The 25,543-nt window shown below is 30.6% G+C and overlaps 3 protein-coding genes across 3 annotated transcripts in view; 1 reads left to right on the top strand and 2 right to left on the bottom strand.

Moving 5' to 3' along the window:
- LOC141525921 (uncharacterized) overlaps positions 1-6,222 on the bottom strand; it is a 36,635-nt gene extending 30,413 nt beyond the window's left edge. Inside the window, exons 1-2 of the mRNA XM_074240623.1 lie at positions 5,979-6,222; positions 5,824-5,879 (exon numbers count right to left, since the gene is read on the bottom strand). Coding sequence (XP_074096724.1) covers positions 5,824-5,879; positions 5,979-6,222 — 300 coding nt within the window. The remainder of the gene's footprint in view (positions 1-5,823; positions 5,880-5,978) is intronic.
- A 3,702-nt stretch (positions 6,223-9,924) lies between these two features.
- On the bottom strand, positions 9,925-15,787 carry LOC141525942 (E3 ubiquitin-protein ligase MARCHF2-like). Its single transcript, XM_074240643.1, has 4 exons — positions 15,539-15,787; positions 11,663-11,826; positions 11,274-11,494; positions 9,925-10,241 (listed from the first exon to the last, which is right to left on the bottom strand). Exons 1-4 carry the CDS (start codon positions 15,591-15,593, stop codon positions 9,950-9,952), a joined length of 732 nt encoding a protein of 243 aa, XP_074096744.1. The 5' UTR covers positions 15,594-15,787; the 3' UTR covers positions 9,925-9,949.
- Positions 15,788-20,553: 4,766 nt separating this feature from the next.
- Positions 20,554-25,357, top strand: Dbo (Kelch-like protein diablo). The gene is made up of 4 exons (XM_074240581.1): positions 20,554-20,776; positions 20,990-21,395; positions 22,705-24,061; positions 24,139-25,357. The coding sequence occupies exons 2-4, from the start codon at positions 21,082-21,084 to the stop codon at positions 24,328-24,330; spliced, it is 1,863 nt and encodes a 620-aa protein (XP_074096682.1). The 5' UTR covers positions 20,554-20,776; positions 20,990-21,081; the 3' UTR covers positions 24,331-25,357.
- Positions 25,358-25,543: the final 186 nt, after the last annotated feature.

Below are 25,543 nucleotides of genomic sequence, written 5' to 3'. Positions count from 1 at the left end.
ATTACGTTGAGCTGTATATACAATATTGTTTAAAATTTTTAGACCTTTTAGGAGAAAAAAATTTTTTTAATAAAATTTTTGGGATCTCCGGTTTGCTCCCCGCCTCTTTTTTAAGAATATGCAGTACAGTCTGATGTCGGTAATTCAGTCTGGACTCGTGACAACAAATGCCAATTGAATGTATTGGTTTGTTTATTTGAAACACATGTAAATGCACAAAAGAAGGTTATCAGACTAACTGTAAATGCTCTAAACACTGTTTAAAAAATTAAACTAGATAATCTACTTGTGCACGCCTCATAGCGTAAAGCGCGTGAGATAGTGCTGAACACCTGCATTCTCAAGGTCAAGTAACATTGTGATTTTTTAATGTCTCTATTACAACCATATTACAATTATACAATAATATAGATTTACATCGAGAAAACACTTGTCGTAAACAATATCATACTTTTTAAAAGTCATTTTATGTTGCTTCTTTGAAAAAAAAATGTTTCGAAAAAAATTTTACAATTTTAAAAAAGTTCGATAAACTGGTGCCGTATTTGAATAATAGGTGGAAGACTAACAAGGAGCAATTTGAAGACTTGAACTACGATGTGTTCCTCTATTCATTCCCGTAAGTTTTTTTATTGTTAAATTATACGTAAAATTCAAATTATTAATTTGTGAATTATGATTTGGTCCATCTTTTCCGACTATTCAGTTAGTACCTGAGTGGGGAAAGCAAGACTGAAGAAGAAAGAAAACCAGTGTGGTCTTTGTCTGGTGAAACGGTCTGCTCCTCAAAACCGGGAACAGTTGTCAATAATCTGTTTGAGGATCACCATTATGCATATCCAATAGAACTCTCTTATCTGTGAGTATATCATAAATATCATTGTTTTTAGTTACTGATATTTTTAATTGAGTTTTGGGAATCTTGTAGACTTGGAGTCGCTCATGACCAAGACAGGAAAAATTCTCATTAGTACACTTCGAAATAGATTATATTTAGAACAAGGTAACTGAATTGAGAAATCGGACTGCTCGAACTGTGGAGGAAAACTACCGTCGCAATAAATATTTCTGTCTTTAAAAGCTCACAGATAAGGATAATAAATATGATGATGAATAATTGTAAGTGTAATAAATGGAAAAATGAACGGTGATTGTTGAGATCTTGAAAATAATTATTGAAAATAAAGTGCAGTTAAAAAAACGGGATATTTTTTGTTTTTATGAGATATCGCATCCCAAATGTCAAAAAGGCGTATTAAAGCAGTTAGTCCAGTAAAGTACGTGCCAAACAAAGACACAACAAACTGTATGGCTAATTAGCTATTAGAGCTAACGTACACACAAAAAACAAATTTCTTGCGCCAAGAAAATTTTAAGGAAAAAAAAAGTTATTTTGAAGCAAGAAGAAATTTTCTTGGCTCAATAAATTTATCTTGCCTCAAGAAACTTTGACTTTATTCAAGAAATTTTCAATCTTCCTTGATATTTTGTTGAGCCAAGAAAATTTACACTTCAGTTAAGAATTTTTTTTTTTTCAGTGTAGTCACACACATTTATTCGCATATTAAAGGAAGTTATTTTAATAAATAATTAATTATCTATACGTCAAATTAAGAAATGGCCAAGGGCTTTTTGTTTCAGAATTTTTTTTCTTTCAGATGTTACAATGCTATCCGTTATTACTGGAACAACTTGGGACATACGCGTATAAATAGGAGGCATTATTCCCTATGGTTCGCATAATGGTATGGAAAATTGAGACGTTTCAGGGATAGCCTGAGGGAAAGTTTTAGGTATGAGTTGTTTAGGCAAATTTATTCCTTAAAAATTTAGATTGCTAAAAGTGGAAAAATAAAACGTCCTTTTTTTTTTTTTAGCCAAAAAAATACGTAACTTCACAATATTTTCCAAACGGATCGACTGATTTCAACTTGCTTTGCGGTAGTTGATGTCTTTTTGTAAGTAGAAGAGGTATTTAGATTTTTGAATTGATCGGTACTGTATTATAAACGAATTTTTAAATTATCCAAAAATCAACCTTAAATATTTATTTTTGAAACTTTTTCATCAAACAATATTAAAACAAAATAATAACTCGGTATTATTGATTTTTTTTTAAATACATTTAATTAATGTAAAAAACAAAATTATCTATAACACTAATATTATTATGCCTCTGACTACCCCGAACGCCTAAATGTTTTTTATCGTTATTACGATCGTTTAAAATACTCCTTATCTTTATAAGTTGCCGTCAGTGATGATTGTAAATGTTAAATTGTTTCAATAAATTTAATTATGTTTAATTTTCACGACGATTTTTAAACCATCTGGAAGGAGTAAAACTGATATTTCTTGAGAGAATTATTTTTAAATTTGACAACCTTAAAAATGAATAAACACAAATAAATCCGAGTTGCATTTTTTTGAAAATGATTTTTTAAAAACGATAGTGAATTGTTAAATAAAGATTTAGTCAATATTTAAAACTAAAAATATTGAAGAATACTAACCAGTGTCCAAGCAGATGCCCATAGTAAGTTCCTCCAATAATGGCTGAATTGTAAAAGGGCCATTTAATTCACATGGTAAATGATTTCACACACTATACTAACGCAAAAATTTAAATCAACAATTAACGTAGTTAATTATCATTAATTTTCTTTAAGACTTCAATATATTTTGATATATATTTCACAACTTCTTTTTTAACTTATCAAATTTTTCTGATTTATAAACTTTTATTTTTAATATTTATTTCTGTTTACAAATAAATCACTTCACCCGTGATACTTTAATTTCTTCGAACGGATAATATAATCGTGATTAGTAGATGAAAAAACGGTCTTGTAGTTATTTTTCAAAACTTTATTTACTAACTTTTTAAACACTAAACTAAGAATGACTAATATCAACATGTGTACTTTACGATGACCTTATTAGGTCTCTAACTGATGACATTTCTTCCTCGCTTTTTAATAGTTATTGAATTTGTTCAAACTAAAGTTCAACGTGTAAAAACGCTCTTATTACGTTTCAAGCATAAATAATTATTTGAATCACATTCGTTAGGATTATGAATCAAAATTATAACTTTAACTGACATAACAGTTCACAATTTAAACATAAAATGTAAAAGTCAGTAAAGTGAATTTAAAACTGAAGTAAAAACTCAGAATACTTCATAAAACTCAGGATCGTAACCGTTAAATACTGAATACGTTAGTTTCGAATCTTTATGTGTGAAGCGAACTTAAGTAAATGTACTAATGATTGAAATCAACTATTTTATTTAAAATGGCTCTTATTTTTTTTTCTGATGATATCTTTGTACTAGGTACCACAAAATTATATTCCCGAGCGTATAAGTATGTAACTTTAATCGGTGTTTTTTAATCGTACTGACGAGTAAGTTTTGACGGACAGTCGAGGGTAGATACCCTTCCAACCATACATGTGGTCACTATGGTTACTACTATACTGCGATTGCGCTCTAATTGTCAACCTTTGTATATATTTACATATTTATTAATGATTGTATCGCTTATTGAGAACTACATATTATAGATTTATTTCAAATATACCATTTTATAATGGAAAAAATTTTTTTTTCTCAAATTTTGTTCTTTTTCAGTGTTATTGATTTATTTATTCCAATAGTTGTATGATTATTTGGAACGAAAAAGTAAAAATTTTTCAATTAAAGCGTTTTTAAAGTAAATTTGATGAACATATTTTGTGTTCATTTATAATTTATCAATATTATTTCAGTAATTTAAATGCCATTACAATATTGACCAGAGTTATTTGATGATTAATGACAATATTAACTAGAAGGAAAAGAGTTTGTGTATTTTGTTAAACAAATTCTATTATTTGTTTGTCAAAATATGAATGCTTTACTAATTTTGAACGATCAAAATAGCACTGTTGATCATATATGAGTTAAAGGTTCGACCTTGCACAGAAACAAACATTAAATATTATAACACCATGAGAAAAAATTTTTATATATCTTTTATCATCACGATATCTTTGGAACTATAAGGCGTAGAGACTTAAAATTTGGTAGGAATATTACTTTTGCCATGTAAAGGTCAACTAAGAACGGATTTTAAGAAATTCCTCCTTCAAAGGGGTTTGCGGGGGGCGTTAACAATGAAAAATTCCCGTTTTTAAACTATAGCTCCTATAGACTCCGAATTTGATAGGAATCTTCAGTAAGAGATGTAAAAATAGTCTATGAACGAATTTTACAATAGATCACCTCACAGGGGGTTGCGCAGGTGGGTATTAACAATGAAAATTTTTAATTTTCAAACTATAACTTGTACGGACTCCAAATTTAATAGGAACTTTCTTTAAGTGGTGTGAAAATGATCTAAGAGCGGATTTTATGACAACCTTCTCCCAATATGGATAGCGGAGCTGCTGAGGTGGGTATTAACAATAAAAAAAATTTTTAATTTCCGAAATATAGCTTCTAAAAACTCTTAATTTTGTAGGAATCTTTTATTTCTTATGTAGAGATCATCTCAAAATAAATTTCAATAAAATTTCCTCCGACAGGAATTGCGGCGGTGGGTGTTAAAATCAAAAATTTTAATTTCCGAACTGTAACTTCTACAGACTCTAAATTTGATGGAAATTTTCGTGTATGATGTCAAGTTCAGCTAAGAATGAATTTTGTCCAATTCCAATTTTGTCCAGTTCCAATTCCAACCCCAAAAGAGATTGCGGGGGCGTTAACAATGTAAATCTTTCATTTCCAAACAATGGTTTCTATGGAATCGAAGTTGTTTTGGAATTTTTTATTTATAATGTAGAAATCATCTCGAAAAAGATTTTACGAAACTCCTCCCCTATATTGGAGTGTGGAGTCGTTAATTGTAAAAAAAATTCATTTTCTTCAAATACGGTTTCTACAGATATAAAATTCAATAGAATCTCAAGAAAAACAAGAAATTCCAAGGATGGCTTTGGAATCTTTCCTTTTTGAAAAATCGTTCTTTTTAACATCAATTATAAACTCTGGAATAATATGCCGGCAGAATTAGTTGCACTAGAATCGTTTGATAAATTTAAATTATCTTGATATAAAAATTATAAAAATTAAGCATGCTAGAGAATGGTGCCTTTGTGACTTTACACTGAGCCAGTTCAATCTGCAACGAAAAGGGATAGTATGTTCATCCCGTTTAAGATTAACCCTTCAACGCCAAAGTTGGACTAAGTGAGCCGCATGGCACTGGAGTAGGGAGCGTGTAAAATAAATGTAGAAGGGGGCGTTTCACTAAGAGTGGAGGAAACGTCCAGAAGACTCAAAGGGTTAAAGATAAATTTGGTGGCACTATTGACAATACGCTGCAATTTGTTATCAAGCCTTTTTGAGTAGTCTAAAAAGACAATAGAGCAGTAGTCAATGATCGGCAGGATAGTTGCAGTGACTGGAAGTTTACGACACGACTCGGAGAGAACATTCTTTTTATGTTTAAGGTTATTCAATATAATGTGGTACTGACTGATTTTGATGGGGTGTTCAAGTTATTGCCAACCGTCTGAGTCCTGCCTGAGAGATATGAGTGGAACCAATAGATAGATTCGATTGAAAAATCCATTTCAAATAGAGTGATAAGCAGCACTTCCGGATTGAGATAATCAAAAGCTTTTGAAAAGTCAAATAATAACAGGAATGTAAGGTCATTATGATCAATCGCTTGACAAATGTCATCAGTAAGCCTGAGTAGTGCAGCTTGGGTACTATGATATTTTCGAAAGCCTGATTGATAATCATCCAGCAAGTCGCCAATATTTTCTGATTACCACATTGAAGACACCCAAGTCACGAGAGTGTCTCTCCACTGTGACCTGGGTGTTGTCTTCGTCAATAAATTAAATTTTCAATCTCACATTAGTAAAATGGTTACCTGTTTGTTTGGTCTCCTATTTATGATGTCTACAGCATCATTGGGAAATACCCAGCCTCCTCAAAACCGGCTCATTGTCTGGGTCCCAAGCACCCAGAGAGCCGACGACGATCGCGTCCACGGTCACCTGATATCTCTGTTCCCTGAGCGCAGTAGCAAGCTCCTGATACTTCTCTTGTTTTTCTTTTCGAGCTGTATCAAGGGCTTTGCACTGATTCTCAAATGGCACAGTGACATCTCCGATGACAATGGACTTGGTTCGCTCATTTTTGACTACCAGGTCAAGTCTGAGCATCGCCAGATCCTCATCAACTCCCTATACGGTCTTGTTGACCCGCATCTCCCCCGCGATCCTTGAAGCCTTTGATATCCGTTTGAGGATCGCATCGTGTCTCAACTGATAGTCCGCGGAGTGCGTCATACAGTGATTCAGTGGTCTTTTTTTGCTGTCAGCATCTCCATATATTTCATTTGGGCTGCTTTGCGAAGTTTCCAAATTATTTGGGACCTCGCACTAGATGGGACTATTACAATGTGATCCCCAGTGTCATTTATTGTAATCGCGAGGCCATTCTCAGCTACGTCCCATTTCCACTGCACACCCAGTTTTCTGGATAGACGTCTTGTTATAAACCGCATCCTTGTCCAGATGTTCAGGTCGAGCTCACATTTTTCGAGTGCGAACGCTAGAAAAATCTCAGAGCAAACTCCGATGCAATTATGAGCAAAGCGCTTAAGTCTGAGAGCCTAGGGAACTACATGATACGGAGAGAAGAAGATTGAAATAAAATTTCAGAGAGGAATTAGTAGAACAGAAGCAGATGTCATTAGACGCAGCACGGACTGGATTGAAATAATTCTGACGCGGTTCCAAACCAGTGTTCCCTGCACGAAGTGTGGGGAATAAGGAGAAGGGGGGGGGGCGGACAAATAACATTAATATTCAGCATACATATGCGCAATATGCTTAATGTTAGTGGCAGTTATTATGTTTAATTTTTGATGAAAAATGCAGTAATGACAAATCGATGATTTATGACTTAATACTATATTTTTTACCGCCAGAAATTCGCGTGATGAAATATAGTTAATGTAATTGGCTCTAAACTTAATTATGCAAGCACTAGGAAACGTCTACAACCAAATTATAGAACTATGAATCTATATGATTATATTCATCAGCTATGCTCTTTACCTATTATTTCTGTTTATGCTTATAGTCAATCATCCACAGAATGTAAATAGATAATGTATGTAGACGTATATAAGTTTGGAGGAAAGAATACTTTCAACTCAAAAACATTTTGATAGAACCACTGTTAGTTTAGCCCAGATATACTTGTATTTAAAATAATATATAAACACATGCGAGAGGTTTACTACTTCGTTTAAATATTGAACTGCCTAGCTCCCATTTATGTAACTCTACACGCATATCTAAATGTTATAAATTTTTTATACTAACCCTCAATCGCTAACGCTAGTTCATCATTCCAAAGACATAATAATATGTCGGTGAAAACGGTATTGACAACGACCACTTACTTGGACTCAATAAAGTTTGACATCACCTCGACATACTTTGCTCATAATATTATATTCTTCAATTAGAATCAATTTTAGCTGATTAATTATAGATTACCCATTGAAATAATATTAATTAATTGTTAAGTATTGTAATAGTATGACAATGCTGATCACAATACGGATTACAATTGCAATCGTCAAATTTATGTATGACAACTACTAATTTCGTAACTACGCATAACAACCGAGTAATGATATTAAAGTCGTTTCGAGTAATCAATACCATACTGATGTGGACTTTTTTTACGGGCAAAAGATGATTAAACTTATATCTTGCGCCAAAATACAAGATTAAGTAAATTGAAGATTATTGTATTGCGTTGATTAACTAACTTTACTTGAAGTATATATGATATATACAAGTCTAATAATAAGACTTACACCAAAAATAAATATGAGGTTTAATTTTACCACGTTTTATTGAACATGCTAAAATTTGTAATTATTTTGCTTGGGATATTTTGTCTGTAGGATATTTTGTCGGGGGACGAAAACGCGCGGAACCATTTCATATATCCTACACGGAGAAAAAAACATAGGGATTTTTCCTATTTTTGCATAGGAAAAATTCCTATGTCACATAGGAATTTTTCCAATGTTAACATAGAAATTTTTCCAATGTTGACATAGGAATATTTCCAATGTTAACATAGGAATTTTTCCAATGTTAACATAGGAATTTTTCCAATGGTAACCTGGGAATTTTTTTTATTAACATGATAGAAATATCCATGTGACATAGGAAAAATTTATTTATCACTAAAATTTATGTAACTTATTTTAATAATTACAAATTTACATAACACTTTTCTCATTGAAGCAATGTCAGATAATTTAAAAGGAAAACAGTGATATACAGTCAGTTTGTGATGAAAAAATTCGAGGAAATTTTTTTCGAATTTTGCTTTACATTTCAAAGAAATTAAAAATCCAGCAGATTGTGGATGGTGTAGTTTAATATATATGGAGCATTCCACGCCAAATCGACCACTTTTGACCCTGACTCCTTTTGATTCGGCTGAAAGTTTTTCCTCCTTTTCTACCTTATCAAAACCGTTTCTCATAATTTTTTCAAATTTTTTTGCCCAACTAAAAAAAGTTATGAATTTTTCAACGAAACCGCTTTTTTATTTTTAAATTGCCGTAACTTTTTCAAAAATTGATTTATCGGGACGTTTTTTTTTCAAAATTTTTTTTATCGAATGTTCATTTTGGGAAAAAATAGAAAAAAATTATTCAATCCTATCTTCATCGTTATTATCTGATTAAGTGCCATCTTCGCAAATAAGATTAAGTTAAAGAACATTTTCTTGCTTAGTTAAGCTAAATGTCTTTATTAGTTTAAGAATTATTGCATTTAAAACATCATAATTATGTATATTAGAAAATGTCTAAGTTTCATATGAAAGAAAAAAAAAGAAATTGAAAATGGTTATCATCGAGAAATTCGGAGTTTTTTCGGAAAATCTAAAAAATAACGATGAAGATAGGTTTGAATAATTTTTTTCCATTTTCAGCCAAAATGATCATTTAATAAAATAAATTTTGAAAAAAAAAAACGTCCCGATAAGTCAATTTTTGAAAAAGTTATGGCAATTTAAAAATAAAAAAGCGGTTTTGTTGAAAAATTCATAGCTTTTTTTTGATTGGGTAAAGAGGTCAGGATCAAAAGTGGTTGATTTTGCGTAGAATGCCCCATATACATAAAGCTACACCGTCTATAATCTGCTGTATTTGTAATTTTTTTAAAATGTAAAGCATAATTTGAAAAAAAATTTCTTCAAATTTTTTCATCACAAACCGACTGTATATCACAGTTTTACTTTTAAATTATCTGACATTGCTTGAATGAGAATAGTATTATGTAAATTTGTAATTATTAAATTAAGTTACATAAATTTTAGTGATAAATAAATTTTTCCTATGTCACATGGATATTTCTATCATGTTAATAAAGAAAAAATTCCCATGTTACCATTGGAAAAACTCTTAGTGAAAACACTGGAAATATTCCTATGTTAACATTGGAAATATTCCTATGTCAATATTGGAAAAATTCCTATGTTAACATTGGAAAAGTTCCTATGTCAACATAGCAATTTTTCCTATGCAAAAATAGGAAAAATCCCTATGATTTTTTCTCCGAGTAGGATGCCTGATTTTGTATTCTGGTCCTGGATTACTATGTTACCATTGGAATTTTTCCTACAATTTTATTCCCGTGTACTTATAATTTATCACATTTGAAAGATATTCACAAAGCATACGGTGAACGTATTGATTTCGTTTTTTTTCCTTTAATTCGAAAAAAGTGTTACTTTGAAATTATAAAAAAGCGCTCAAAATTTCTTGGAAAAAATAGTTTATATACATTTTTTACTATCGATGTAAATTAAGAAATATACGCATATTTTTTTTATATACTACGTATATGATTATACTAATGTATCTCGCACTGGTTGTTGTAAATTTTGATGATTATTTAACAATCTATTGTACCACGTTCTAAATCTATTTGAAGTATTTACATCATTCAAGTCACTGTTCGTATTTGTATTATCATTATCATTACTTATTTCACTGTTACTTTCATCATTTCCATTCAATGGTCTTTGGATATTATTTGAATGTATTACATGTGTCCTGTCGCTATCTGACCCATTTTTGATCAGCAATTTGATATCTTTATTTTTTTTATTCCACAGTCTCCATGAATGCAAATGAAATCTAAAACATAAATAAAATTGTATAACTAATGGATACATGCTGATAGAAAAACTAATTTGACTTAATGTTACTACTATCATTTTGAACCAAGAGATCTAATTTGATTCCACGGTAAATTTATTTAATTCAGAAGAGCTGAATATGTTGAAAAAAGAATGAAATTTGAAAAAAAAAAACTTTGGTTTAAATCAAATAATTTTTTTAACTTCTAGGTATGAGGTTAAAACACTCGAGGCATTATCTGTTCTGAAGTTTTGAGTTCTTTGACCTCAAAAATACTACTTTGATACTTTTTCGAGCTCTTTGAAAATTTTTCATTGCGATATCTTCCAATTAAATCAATCGTTTTTAATGGGGCTTGCCGTCCCCAGTTTGATTTTTTGAAAATCATTTATTTTGATAGATAAGATAAAAATTGTTCGATGATGAATGTTTCTAACATTATTATAATTCGTTACCTACAAATTCTAACTGAACATTTACTGGCTCGAATCATTGTAGTTAAAGAGTTAAAATATTTAAAACACAAAAAAGGAAATGAATAAGAAAATGTGAACAAAACTTGGAAAAGATCAATCAAAATAAGTTATATTCTTGTCGGTTTTTTCTATATGGATCTATAAGAAAAATTTTGATAATCGAAAAAGAGTATAAAAATTAATAAATTATGTGCATGTCAAAAATTATAATCTAAATAAATCGGCTACATTTGTAATTGACGATTTAATATTATTATTTTTGTAAGAATTTCTGAAGTGCTTAATGTTCATTTAAAATCGTTATATAGAGTAGGTAATATAATAAAATTTATACATGACAAAAAAAATTCTTCGTGTAGAATTAATTTGTCTTGACCCGAGAAAATGTTTAGGAAACCAAAAATTATCTTGATTTAAATACAATTTTTTTGAGTTATGAAAATTTTCTTTTCTCAAGAAAAGAATCTTACTTTGCTACAAATTAGGTTTTTCTGAGAATTTTCTTGGTTCAAATAAACCTTCTTTTTAAAGAAACATAAAAAAATCTGCTTACCTTATTGTAACAGCCAGCCAAACACAATAAATAAGAATCAATATAATTGATAAAGTTAATATTATAGTGCTTTCCCAAGTTTTAAGTTGTGTAAAGTAAACAATTCCAATATAGCACAGGTACATTCCAGACATGAATAAAAATATCAGAATAAGCACGCATACTGAGTCGACTATCAATCCTCTAGCGTTACTTTTTATGTTTAGCCATTGTTTGAGTGACTGTTTGAAAATAAAAATATAATGATTGTATAAAATGTTAGAATATATAAATTAATACAAATTTTTGTGAGAAAGATTTCAAGGAGTTTAATTTCGTATGGTAAAATTTGACAGAAATATACTAAAAAACAGTTTCAAAAAATTCAACATGAAAAAATTTTAACTTACCACCATAACTGGCTTGTTTAATGTTTGAAGAGGAAATCTGTATTTACATATTTCACACGATCGAGTATTTGACATAGTAAGCCATTTTTCCAAACAACTTATATGCATAAGAGCTACTGTTCCCGAACATTCGCATGGTTCTACCAACTGCTCCAAACTTCCATCTAATTAAAAAAAAAAAAAAAAAAAAAAAAAAAAATTAGGAAAACGGTTGATCCTGAAGGCCATCCCTGCAACTTCTCGCCAATTCCATATCTATGCTTGAAATTACACTTATGACGTTTTTGAGCTTTTCAAGCTCAAAAATACAATTTGTGTAAATTTTTGAGCTCTCTGAGCTCAAAGAAGTAGTTTTTGAGCTCTTCGAGGTCAAAAGTCTGATAGAAATTTGATATAACACTGTTTTTCAAATCTTTAAACCGCAATAACTTTTGAATGAATGAACCAATTTCTTCGCTGTTGGCGGCATTCGACGCAGTTTTTTAAACCTCATAAAGAATCTTCAAGTTTCATTTGATCGGATAAGGAATTTCGGAATAATTCCGAAAATACATTTTTTTCGGTTTTCTTTCGTTAACGATAACTCACGAACGAATATACCGATTTTGACCGGACCGGCGGCGTTCGAAATGGTTTTTTGATGTTAAGAGCTGATTAGTTTTTTAAATCGATCGGTCGAGCAGTTCAAAAGTTGTTTCAAAAAAATCAAACTAAAAAAATTTTTTTTTCGTAGTTTTTATGAGATTTCTCGAATGACACCAACCGCGATTAAATCGGTCGAGCCGTTCAAAAGTTATGAGAGGTTTACACACACACACACACACACACACACACACACACACATCCACACACCTACACACACCATCGTGGGAATAGTCAGGGAAGTTTCCTAGGACCTCGACACGTCGAGACCCAATGAAAACTCGATTTTCGAAAAACGGGGTAAAACCAATAATTTTCGAAAATTTCCAATTTTTTTAGTGGAAAGTTAAGATAAAAAATTACACTAATATTAAGGGGGATAGCCACTGTAAAATTTCGGAAAAAGAATTTTTTTTTTTTTTCATTAAACTGAAGTTTATATATTCAAAATTATGTATTTCAAATTTTATAGAAAAATTCCGAATAGTTTTCGAGTTATAGTCATTTTTATAAGAGCGCGTCGATTGACCGTTTTACGCGCGGCGCTTCGACGAAAACGTCGCCTGCTCGCTCCGTCTTTGATTCGTACGGGTTGGCGATTGTTTTCCCTCACGATTGTCAACCGTTACAATTATTTGACTTTTAACGTATATTTTTTCTTATTGTTGAGATACTGTACCTCATAGTTTAGTTGTTTTGTATGAATACACACTCGTTCTTTAATTTATTGAGTTTCTTAGTGTACTCGTTATTGTTTACTTACTTATTTTTTTAAATCTTCTGATCTTTTTTTTTGTTTATTTAACAAAAAAATTTGTTAAATAATGGATCGTAAACAAAGTAAAGTTATTAAAAACGAAAGAAAACTGCCAAACGACAGGAAAAATTTAATCGACCGCTCAACAGATATGAAACTGAAAAAATACTGGCTCTCAACGACGTGATAGTGCTTCCAAGAGGAAATTATCACAAAAATCTGATTGTACAATTGATTCGAGTATTAGCTACAAAATTATAAATTTTTTTCGATATTTAATTTACTAAGTGGCTGTGTATCGTGTAAAAAGTGTGGTGGTGATGTAAACTTTACTGAGACAAGTATTCGAGGATTAGGTTTTAAACTAGTTGTGAATTGCAAAAATGTGATCCAGTTTTGATAAATTCATGTCCACTCATCAAGAATGCGTATGAAATTAATCGCCGTTTCATCTTTGCAATGCGGATAATTGGTATTGGGTTATCTGGAGCTGAAAGATTTTGTGCTTTCATGGATTTACCACGACCAATGTTCCATAGCTTTTACGATCGTCTGGTCACACAAATCAGAAATGCAGCTAGAAACTGTTGTGATTTAGTGTTGAAAAAGCTGCTAAAGAAGAAATCCAAGAAACCTGCAAGCATTTAAAATCCAATGACATTCCTGGAATTTCTGTCTCCGGTGACGGTAGTTGGAAGAAAAGAGGGTTTAAATCTTCATTTGGTATATCTTCTCTAATTGGTTACTTCACTGGCAAAATCGTAGATGTAAGTATGAAATCCAGTTATTGTAAGATGTGTGCGCTAATGAGCTCAAAAAAGGAACAGCTGAATACGATCAATTTATGCAAGACCATGCTCTAGACTGTCCAATAAACCATGAAAATTCTTCTGGACAAATGGAGGTAGATGGAATAAAAGAGATGTTTATGCGATCAGAGTTATTACATAACGTTAAGTATGTAAACTATATAGGTGATGGTGACACTAAAACGTATAAAAATATTTGTGATGCTAAACCGTATGGGGACATGGTGAAGATAAAAAAAAAAAGGAATGTATTAATCACGTGCAAAAACGAATGGGCAGTCGACTAAGGGCTTTGAAGAAGCAACGAACTAACAAGAAGACAAAAACAGGAAAAGAAGAAAATACACAGAAAAGTTTAGGTGGGAAAGGTCGATTAACGGACAAAGCAATTAATGAATTTACAAAGTATTATGGTTTAGCAATCAGACGTCATTCTAATGATGTTGATGAGATGTATAATGCTATTTGGCAAACATTTTATCACAAGTTTTCATCACCCGAAGATCCGCAGCATTTTCTTTGTCCTGAAGGTGCAAATTCGTGGTGTCAATTTCAAAAAGCTGTGGCAACAAATACTTTGGACTCATTAGTTGAAAAACCACCACTTCCTGCAGATATTGCGGAAGCTTTAATACCGATTTATGAAGATCTATCGAATCCAGAGTTATTGGAACGATGTGTCGGTGGGTTTACACAAAATAATAATGAAAGCTTCAATGCATTAGTGTGGCAGCTCGCCCCAAAAACAAATTCTTCTTATTCCCTTATTGTTGAAATAGCTTTATATATTTCAACAATTACATTCAATGATGGGGCTCTAGCAACTCTGAAGATATTAGAGAATCTCGATGTTAAAGTAGGACCAACACTCTACTCATACTGCGCTGAGCGCGACGCTACTCGGGTTAAAGCTGCTGAAAGCCGCATGGAAACGGCCAGTAAAAAATAAAAAAGTCAAGGTCAATACTAAAGATAAGGAGGAAGAACCCTCATATGGCCCAGGACTTGATAGTTTGATGTGAGTATGAATATTTTGTGAAAGACTAGATTTTAAAGTTGCGAGAATCTTCTTAAAACTTTACTCGCGTTTTTCTCAAAACGACTTTTTCAAACTTTCCGGTACTGTAACTTTCGTAAATATGAACCGATTCTCAATTTTTTTGTTTCCCCGTATTCGTCTACTTAGTGGCTATCGTCGCACGTAGGGGATTTTGAAAATTTTAATTTTTAAGATTTTTAAGGCTGTTTGAGTCCAAAAAATGAGGAAAAAGACGAAAAAATTTTCAATATGGCGCCATTTTTTCTCAAATCAAAATTTTCAAAATTCCCTACGTGCGACGATAGCGACATTCCTATAGATTAAAATGCCGTTTGGTTTTTTTGTTTCAGATAATCCGTTTTTGAGTTACAGTACCGGCAATGGAGGGGGAAATTTTTTTGGTGCTCTACAAAAATGTTTATAACTTTGTGATAACAAAATATTTTTGAATAAAAATTTAGGAGAATTATCCTCAACATATACTTTATAAATCAAAAAAAACCCGATCCCCAAATTCCTTTATTATCCTAGTAAAAAAAATTCCCGAAAATTGCCTATTTTTTCCAGCGTCACAGTGGCTATCCCCCTTAACACAATTTAACCATACAGTCAATACCATCTATACATACCATCATGGCAAATCCGACAGGTGTTTACATCAATACTCTGTTGGCTACTTAACATTCTTTAATGTTTAAATAATTTTGCTCGAAATTGAGGGAATAAGTTTTGTTTTCTAAATATTATATTAATGCTCTTCGATTTAAGAATTTGTCAAGAATAAGCTTGTAATATACGCTTATAACTGCACTTAGATATATAATCAAAAATAGGTTTATTTAAATTAAATAAGCGGTTGACTTCTGATCAATTTCACATTAAACTGCGTAATTATTACCAATAAACTGAATCAATACTAATAATGTGTGTAATGTTACGAGAAGTAATGACACTAAATTTCATGATTAAACTGGGTATGTGGAACAATTCAACGAAATTTTTACTTGGTTTTGATTTGACGTCACATCAATTAATAAGTGGTCAGCTAACGACTTAGTGATAAAATAGAGTTTTTAGAATTGATCACCTTGAAATAATTTTAATCGTTTTAGTTGTCTCAGTCTAGTTCGATAATGAAACTTATAATATAATTAATATTTTATTTTTTTCGATGTAACATTAAAGATTAAGGTACTGTTACAGTTTTGTTTAATTTATAAATATGTATTTTCCGCATGAGTAGTTACATTTTCATTTTAATACCGGTATAAATGTAGTAGGTTTAAGTCACTATAATTTATAAAAAATTTTATATACATTGAAAAAATGTCCGTAAAAATCAGTTTTCAAAAATGTTTCCGTGAATGGAAACGACTTATAGTTGATGAAATTTTTGAAATTATCTATTGTCGGAAAATAAGTTTTGATGAAAGTTATTTAACTGAAAATTTTATAAATGTGTTTTGTTTAAGCATTTGCCAGCAGTTTGAAAAGATTTATAATAAAAGTGGGAAAATATTATGATATAGTGTAAAAAATTTAATTGTGTTAAGGAATTATTTTCCCATGCTAATATGAAAATTCGATAAAACAATTAATTCATAATGGACAAGTTTACATTTCTTGAGTCGCGTAAATAATATCTAAAGAAATGACTGATTAGATTTGGGTAATTGATAGTTTAATAAGTGAAGAAATCATTTTAAACATATGAAAAACAGTTGATGCTCCAGGCGATCTCGGGAATTTCCGTTCTTTCCAAGCTCAAAATACTTAAAAATTTTCCCGTTACGAAATAATGGCAGTTTTAGAAGTAATCAGTCAGCAGTTTAGATTTTATTAGAAAAAAAAAACTTTTTTTTGAAAATTTTAGTTTTAAGGTTTTTCAAAGTTATTGAGTTGGATTAGTTCAAATTTACATAAAATCCACAGGTAATAAAATCCTTTGGAATGCTGGAAATTGAATACATACATGCATTCATCAGAAACCATCGTCAGGGTAGTAAAAATGCACAGAAAATAATAAATGATAAAATATGCTTAAATTTATATATTTATTTATTTATCTGACGCCGATTGGCGGTTTACATCAATATTTAATTTTCTAATTTTTAATATCAGGAAAGATATAGATTAGTATATTACAATCAATATCTAGCACTAAATTACTTTTATGACAATAATTTTCTTTTGATTATGGAGTTATAACTTTTATAAAGGAATGAAGTGATTTACTAAAAAAGTTGACATCATTGTCGAAGGAATTAACCAAGTTAAAAATCCTGTTTTTGGATCTGTTAATCACATAATGTTTGCTTGGATTTAGTATTTAGTATTTAGTATTTAGTATTTTTTAAAAGTGGTTGTGTCTAAGATTCAGTCTGTTGCCGATGAATTCTAAGCTGTTATATACATCCGTCGTCTCAATCAACCTGTTCAAAATTTTGAAGAAGAAAGTCATGTCTGCATTCAGCAAATCTGTTGATTTTACAACGTTTGCGTATGTCCTCTGTGATAATGGTTGAGTCTATTGTTGCAGTGAAGTACACGGAAAGATTAGAAGAGATCACTTTTAAAAATTCTATTTTACACTGAAAAAAAATTAGAAAAACAGTTAATCCTGAAAGCCATCCCGGCAACTTCGCGCTAAATCCATATCTAGGTGCTTAAAATTGCACTGATGATGCTTTTGAGCTCTTCAAGTTCAAAAATACAATTTATGTATTAGTTTGAACTCTCCGAACTCAAAGAAATAGCTTTTTTATGCTTTTGAGTTCTTCGAGCTCAAAACTCTGATAGAAGTTTTATAGAACACTATTTTTTGAATTTTCAAACCGCAATAACTTTTGAACGAATGTACCAATTTTCACGCAGTTGGCGGCATTCGAGGCAGTTTTTTCAGTCTCATAAAAAATCTTTGAGTTTGAATTGATCAAACTAGAAATTTCGGAGTAATTCCGAAAAAAACACTTTTTTCGGTTTTCTTTCGTCGACGATAACTCACGAACAAATTAACCGATTTTGACAGGCTTGGCGGTGATCGATGTGGTTTTTCAAGTTCAATGGCGGATCAGTTTTTAAAGTTGATCAATAAAGCCGTTCAAAAGTTATAAGCGGTTTACACATACACACACACACACACACACACACACACACACACACACCATCGAGGGAATAGTCAGGGAAGTTTCCTAGGACCTCGACACGTCGAGACCCAATAAAAACTCGATTTTCGAAAAACGGGGTAAAACCAATAATTTCCCGATTTTTTAAAACCTTTGATTTTTTTAGCGGAAAGTTAAAAATAAGACTCGTAATAAGACTTGACTTTATTGAAGTCATAAATTGTATAAATATACCAATAGCCTTAGAGCTCAGTCATTAATTATGTTAAGGACAATTTTGGTGACTTTTGACCTCCTCCCCCACCCTCATGTAAGTATATGTAAGATTTCTCGAACTTCCCCTCCCCCCTTTCTAATGTAATATTCTATTTTGATCTTCTAAGAAATCTATATTATTAATAAATAATCTATTATTTATAAATAATCTATATTATTAAGAGAATAAACGAAATTTTGTGGCCAGTGTTTTTATATAATAAAATGGGTTTTTATGATTAAATTTGGTATCGCTGAAAAGGTCTTGACCTAAAGTTGTGCTTTTTCAATGTTTTATATGCTTTTCTAAAATAATTTGTTTATCACGATAAGTTTTTGAAGTAGTTATGGATAGATTCGAATGTCGCGATAAAAAAAATTTGTTTAGTTTTTTATTTTGTTTTGTTCACGTGAATATGGTTACATGTCAAAAATTATATAATTTATATAATTAAAAGACTAAGAAAAATTTAGAGACGGGTATATCTTTATAGTAAATTGGGCTTGATATTTTTTAGCAATAATTAATTATGATTTTAATAATCCAGAGATAAAGGAAAATTTTGTGACAAGCATACTATTATTTTTAAAGAAATTTTTATAGTTTAATTTGGTATTATCAGAAAGGTCGAGATGAAAATTGATGCCTCCTCACGGATTTATATATTTTTCAGTGATAATCAATTTTTTATGTTGTTTTTGGAGTTTTTTGATTTTATTAAATTGTACGGTCACATTAGTCCATTAAATTATTTGTTATTGTTCCTGTGATAGCCCTAGTATTTTTAAAATTTATTTAAAAAGTACTCAAACTATGTACAGTGTGATTATAAATATAAAAAAATCATAAGCCAAAGTTTTCTTCTTCATAATTCGTAAATCTCGGCAGTCGCATAGTGACTGCAGGTTGCTATATAAACTGTTATTGGGAAAGGATCAGTATCACTAAAACTTACAGTTCAACGTGGATCCATTATTTTCATTTCTTAACAAGTAATAAAGTTTTTTATTTTTTAAATAAAAATACGATAATACACAGAAAATGATACCATAATTTTTTTTATAGAACCAAACTTGGATAGCAATAAAAACATATGAAATTTTAATAAGTTATTTTTTTTTTAATAAACAATAAAAATCATTTAAACAAAATAAAATTCGACTGTACATTTTAAAATTAAGTAAATTATGTGGAATCCAAAGTGGAATTAGATTTTTAATATTGAATTTTGATTCACGAAATAATAAGTAAAAATGAATTTCACCCCCTCGCCCCACCATAAAGACATGTAGAGATTTTATATGACATTAAAGTTGATAATTTTATAATTTTCTTTAACAAAAAAATTTGTTCTAAAAAATTATTTTAAAATAATTGCATTTTTAATTTATTAAAATTTCTACAAGTCTATATTTTTTTAATGACATTAAAGTTAGCAGTCATTGGAGAATTTTGAAATTTTATTTAACAAAAAAATTAGCTCCAAAAAATGATTTTTAATTTTTTTTAATTTTTAAATGTCAATTTTTCTTCCTAATTTTTTTTGCCACAATTTTTTTGTTAAAAAAAATTCTAAAAATGATTAAATATCTGCTAAATTTATTTTCATATTTTCTTAATAATTTTTTTTTGCTATAATTTATTTGTTAAAAAAAATTAAAACATTTGTGAAGTGACAGCTAAATTTAATGTCAAAGATTTTACCCCCCCCCTCCCCCTTAATACGCCTGCTTAATTAATGAATGGCCCCTTACGATGCCTCGAATCTGTTGGAAAATATGCCATCTGTTGGAAAATTATTAAAATTACCTTGTTCGAGAGTTAGAGCAGTTGACGATATATATTTGAGTTGTCTTTATCTTGATATGATAACAAGATCATTTTTGACATACGATGATATCAAAAACCTATAAAAAAATTCACGTCAAATTTGAGCTTTACCTTTCAGATTTTGTAAGTTTTATTAATAACAAGTAATAACCTTAATTTAATATCAAATAGGACTGTAATTCCATCTAAACTTAAAATGAATTATATTCGGGTATAATCGGGATAGTAAAAGAATGTACTTCGGTATTTTCCGTGATCACGTTCTCTCGCTCAGTATTTAGTAGTCAATAGTACAACGTTCGGATCCGATGCTAATGTTTTTGGGATTTCTTACGTATGAGTATATATATTTATTTGAGTTTATTATAGATATATAGATATATTTACTGACAAACTATACAACCCAACCAAGTTGTATTGGTTAATTCAGTTGTCGTCGATCTATACAACTAAAAAAAATAGTTGTCAAAATGATTATCTTATTTTTTATAAAATTATAATCGATAACAATTTATCGTGCACAATTACTTAATGTGTTCAATTAATTATGGATCAGTATTACGACACTAATAACCAATAATAAATCCAACTTTTTGTTTTCCATCAAAAGTAAAGTGCCAAAATAGCAGTAACTGAGGTTCTTACAAAACAGTTAGGCAAGTAATCGTTTTTTATAACCTAAAGATAATTTTAATCTTTTAATTATTTTAATTAAACATATAAAAGTTTCGTCAAAGCTAAGTAGAATTTTTTTTTATTTTATAAATTTAATAATAATTATTAATATTATTAATTTGTTAAATGTTTTCAAGTTTTAATTAGAATATTTTTTAAATAAACTAATCAATTTATTATTTTTTTTCCTATAGGATTAAATAAAAAACGGAGTTGGTGTTAATTACGAGTAACCTGATAAAAGTGGAAACAAAAACAATAAGACCGACTTGCTCGGTCTTGGTGAATGGTGTTGCAGATTGACTCAGTGTGGGGTTGGGCGTCACCCCCGTTGCGCCTACAACTAGCTGGAGGTAGCCGAGGGGCCTCGGGAAACGTGGCTGCCCAAGCATCCTCTCAGAGGATGGGTGAAATGGTCGTTGAACGAGCTCCATCGCCGGCACGCCTCAGTCATACTTCCGAGAAGCATCCTCGTGCTACCTTGACAGAATTGAATGTATTGAGACGGCATCGAGAACTTTGCGATGTTGTACTGAATGTTGGTACCAGGAAGATATTTGCTCATCGAGTTATTTTGTCAGCATGTAGTCCATATTTTAGGTAATGATAATATTTTTTGTATTATAGGGTAGATGTACCGTTTTTGGACTGTTAACATTTGAATTCGTTTATAAAAAATTACAATATTATAATATGTTGAGTTTTAAAAAATTTACATTAAAACAAATCGAGTTTGTAATAGTTTATTAATATAAATCCATTTCTATCGTTAATTTGAACAATAAATGGCCATAAACGGTACACTGGCCACAAACGGTACTTCTACTCTTTATTACTCTGAAAAAATAAAAGAATTAATCGTATCCTACACCCCTAGGGAAGGAAAATAACAAAAACCTCAGTTGGCCGAGGCAAAACCGAGGTCAACAAACATGTGATCTGAGGTTTTCTTATTTTCCTTTCCAAAGGGTGTAATATACTATTATAATATCCTGAATGAGGCAGTATCAGAAAATATTAAAACAATTAGGAATCAAATTATTTTAAATATTTTTTAAACCTTTTGTTTAACCCTTTAAGAAATGGGCTGAGTTTTTTTTTTCTCACGCAACAACATTTAACATGATGAATGTTGCTAGAGTGCAAGTGAGATACTAAAAAACACCCATTTCCTGACGGGTTAATCAAGCTTAAGGACAGGTCCAATATTTTTCTCTCCTTACACTCATCGAGAGAAACCTTACTATTTGTCACACTCGCAAAGCTATTGCAGATTAATGAATTTTTCTTAAACAAGTGAAAATTTCGTAAAAAAAATGCTCTGATAGAAAATAGATAATTAAATAATCTATCGAGTAGCAGGATTTTTTTATCCAATTTTTCTTTGTTTATCAATGTTGTTTATCAATCAACCGAAGAGTATGAATGTTATAATCAATAACGTTGTGGTCAACGTTTTTTTTCAAAATTTTTTCAATAGTAAATTTGAGTTCAGAAATGTTTATTTATTTATTTATTGAACAAACTCAAAGGGGATGTAATTGCAAAATAATACATTGTGAGTATATAAAATGAAAATTACAAAATAATACAATTTTTAAATTATCTTGGAAATTAATTATAAAATAGAAATTAAATATTGACTCTCTGAATTTGAATGTTTTTTTCGAAATACAAATCATATCATAAAAAGTTAAATTCTGTTAAAGTCCTGAGTGCAACGCCGTCATACGGCAGCTGATTCTAGATTCTCATACCAGTTAATAAGAACAAAGTCTAAGTTGAATGGGAATACATTTCTAAAAAATGTTGTTTAAAACGTTATTGCTGAAAACTGTGTTGTTACAATAATAATCACTATTATTAGAAATACGTAGTTAAGAATTTTTTTTCAATAAACTTTTTCCAGAGCAATGTTTACTGGAGAGTTGGCAGAGTCACGGCAAACCGAAGTCACAATAAGAGACATTGATGAAGTTGCTATGGAGCTTCTGATTGATTTTTGTTATACATCTCACATAATTGTTGAAGAAGCTAACGTTCAAACACTGCTTCCAGCTGCTTGTCTTCTACAACTCGCTGAAATTCAAGATATTTGTTGTGAATTTTTAAAGCGACAGCTGGATCCATCAAATTGTTTAGGAATCCGAGCATTCGCTGATACTCATTCATGTCGCGAATTATTGAGGATCGCTGATAAATTTACTCAACATAATTTTCAAGAAGTTATGGAGAGTGAAGAATTTCTTCTTTTACCAGTTAGTCAGTTGGTAGATATCGTATCATCTGATGAATTAAATGTAAGGACAGAAGAACAAGTTTTTAGCGCTGTGATGAATTGGGTTAAGTACAATGTAACTGAAAGACGGCAGCATTTAGCTCAAGTACTTCAACACGTAAGATTACCGCTACTAAGCCCGAAATTCTTAGTGGGTACTGTAGGATCTGACTTGCTCGTCCGGTCAGATGATGCGTGTCGAGATCTTGTAGATGAGGCTAAAAACTATCTTTTACTTCCTCAAGAGCGACCATTAATGCAGGGTCCAAGAACACGTCCTCGGAAACCAACAAGAAGAGGTGAAGTTTTATTTGCTGTAGGTGGTTGGTGCTCTGGTGATGCAATAGCTTCGGTTGAGCGTTTTGATCCAAATACTGCTGATTGGAAAATGGTAGCACCGATGAGTAAAAGAAGATGCGGTGTTGGTGTTGCTGTTTTAAATGATTTACTTTATGCGGTTGGTGGACATGACGGTCAAAGTTATCTAAACAGTATAGAAAGATATGATCCTCAGACGAATCAATGGTCGTGTGATGTTGCACCAACAACTTCATGTAGAACTAGTGTTGGTGTAGCAGTTCTTGATGGGTTTCTTTATGCCGTTGGAGGTCAAGATGGTGTACAATGCTTGAATCATGTTGAAAGGTATGATCCCAAGGAAAATAAATGGTTCAAAGTATCACCTATGACAACCCGTCGGCTTGGAGTGGCTGTTGCTGTACTTGGTGGATATCTCTATGCTATTGGCGGATCAGACGGACAATCACCATTAAATACTGTGGAAAGGTACGATCCAAGACAAAACAAATGGTCGCAGGTTTCACCAATGTCCACTAGACGAAAACACTTAGGTTGTGCTGTATTTAACAATCTTATTTATGCTGTCGGAGGAAGAGATGATTGCATGGAGTTATCAAGTGCTGAACGATATAATCCACATACTAATTCTTGGAGTCCAATCGTCGCTATGACATCTAGAAGAAGTGGAGTAAGATTATCATCCTTATATATTTTTTCTAAAAAAATATTATAGTTATTATATTAATTATTTTTCTTTTTTTAAAGGTTGGTTTAGCCGTTGTTAATGGTCAACTCTATGCTGTTGGAGGCTTTGATGGTACTGCTTATCTGAAAACTATAGAAGTTTATGATCCTGAACAAAATCAGTGGAGATTGTGTGGTTGTATGAATTATAGAAGACTCGGAGGTGGTGTAGGCGTAATGAGGGCACCACAGACTGAAAATTATATTTGGTAGCTCAGGCCCCCCTCTTCGGCCCTGACGGCTGAAACACCTTTAACTCCTGTGACTCCTTCAACACCATTAACACCGCTTTCAGGACCAGTTATTTCAACTAATAGCAGAAAACGCTATCGACGCTCTATGAGCATCATTTAAACATATATCTATTTTTTTTTTTTTTTCGCTACGGCTATAATTTATAATTTGTATTTAATATTTTAACTTACAAAAAATTATACATACGTCATGTTTTTTTTTTTAATATTTCATAAGGAAGTATTTTTTATTGTTTAATCGATTTGTATCGATATTGTTATTTCATTTAAAATTTATTTATGTGATTCATCCGATTTTTAATCTCAATTCTTTCTCTGAGTTGTTTTTATTTCTTTTTATTTTTAAATATTTCCTTTAAATTATCGTAAATTATTGCTATTTGTATATTTCAAAAAATTTAATACACACTGACGTAACTGTGTGTGTGTCAAATTGATTAATCAGGGCTAAGACTGAAAAAGTCTAAATCAAATTTTTATTCTATCTATTTATTTATTTATATTTCGCATCAACTATATATCTTTTTACTTTATTAAAAAAACATACTATTTTTATTTTTGCGCCAAATAACGTCCTCATTATCGAGATATTTCTCACGGTAAGATAATATTTACTTTAAAAGATTTATTCTATAACTTAAATTGTGTTGATTTCAATAAAAAAAAAAATTAAAATGATTAACTGAATGTAACTTGTTAAATTTTTTTGTTTTGATTTAAACCTAAAATCAATTTTAGGTTCATTTATTTTGTTAACATATAGTTTTATGTTAAATACTTCTAAATAGATAAAAAATGTTTTAAATCATGAAGTTACACGGACAAAAAATTTTAAGTCCAAAAAGGTGTATAAAAGTTATAGTGGAAAGAAACTTATTCTGTTTTTATAATTGACAAATGATATATGCCTGCAGTTATGGTTATATTGACATATTATATTAGGATAATCATTAACAAATGGTTAATTAAATAAAAAATTACTTTTCACAAAATTTATATGTGTTCATTTTCTTAACATATATCAATTAAACTGAATTTTTACTGAAAAATATCAATGTACTAGTTTTTCAGTTATTATAAAACTAATTTAGTTGAATTCATAAGAATTGATCTGTTGACTTGAGAAAAATTATAATCATTAGCATCAATAGCTGCTTACACAGTTTTTAGAT

This window comes from Cotesia typhae, unplaced genomic scaffold (assembly GCF_013202065.1).
Source record: "Cotesia typhae breed Kobodo isofemale line unplaced genomic scaffold, CoteBio_Ctyphae contig_28, whole genome shotgun sequence".
In the NCBI taxonomy this organism is placed as follows: Eukaryota; Metazoa; Arthropoda; class Insecta; order Hymenoptera; family Braconidae; genus Cotesia; species Cotesia typhae.
The sequence above is the reverse complement of the archived record's forward strand: the minus strand, read 5'-3'. Positions and strand labels throughout refer to the sequence as shown.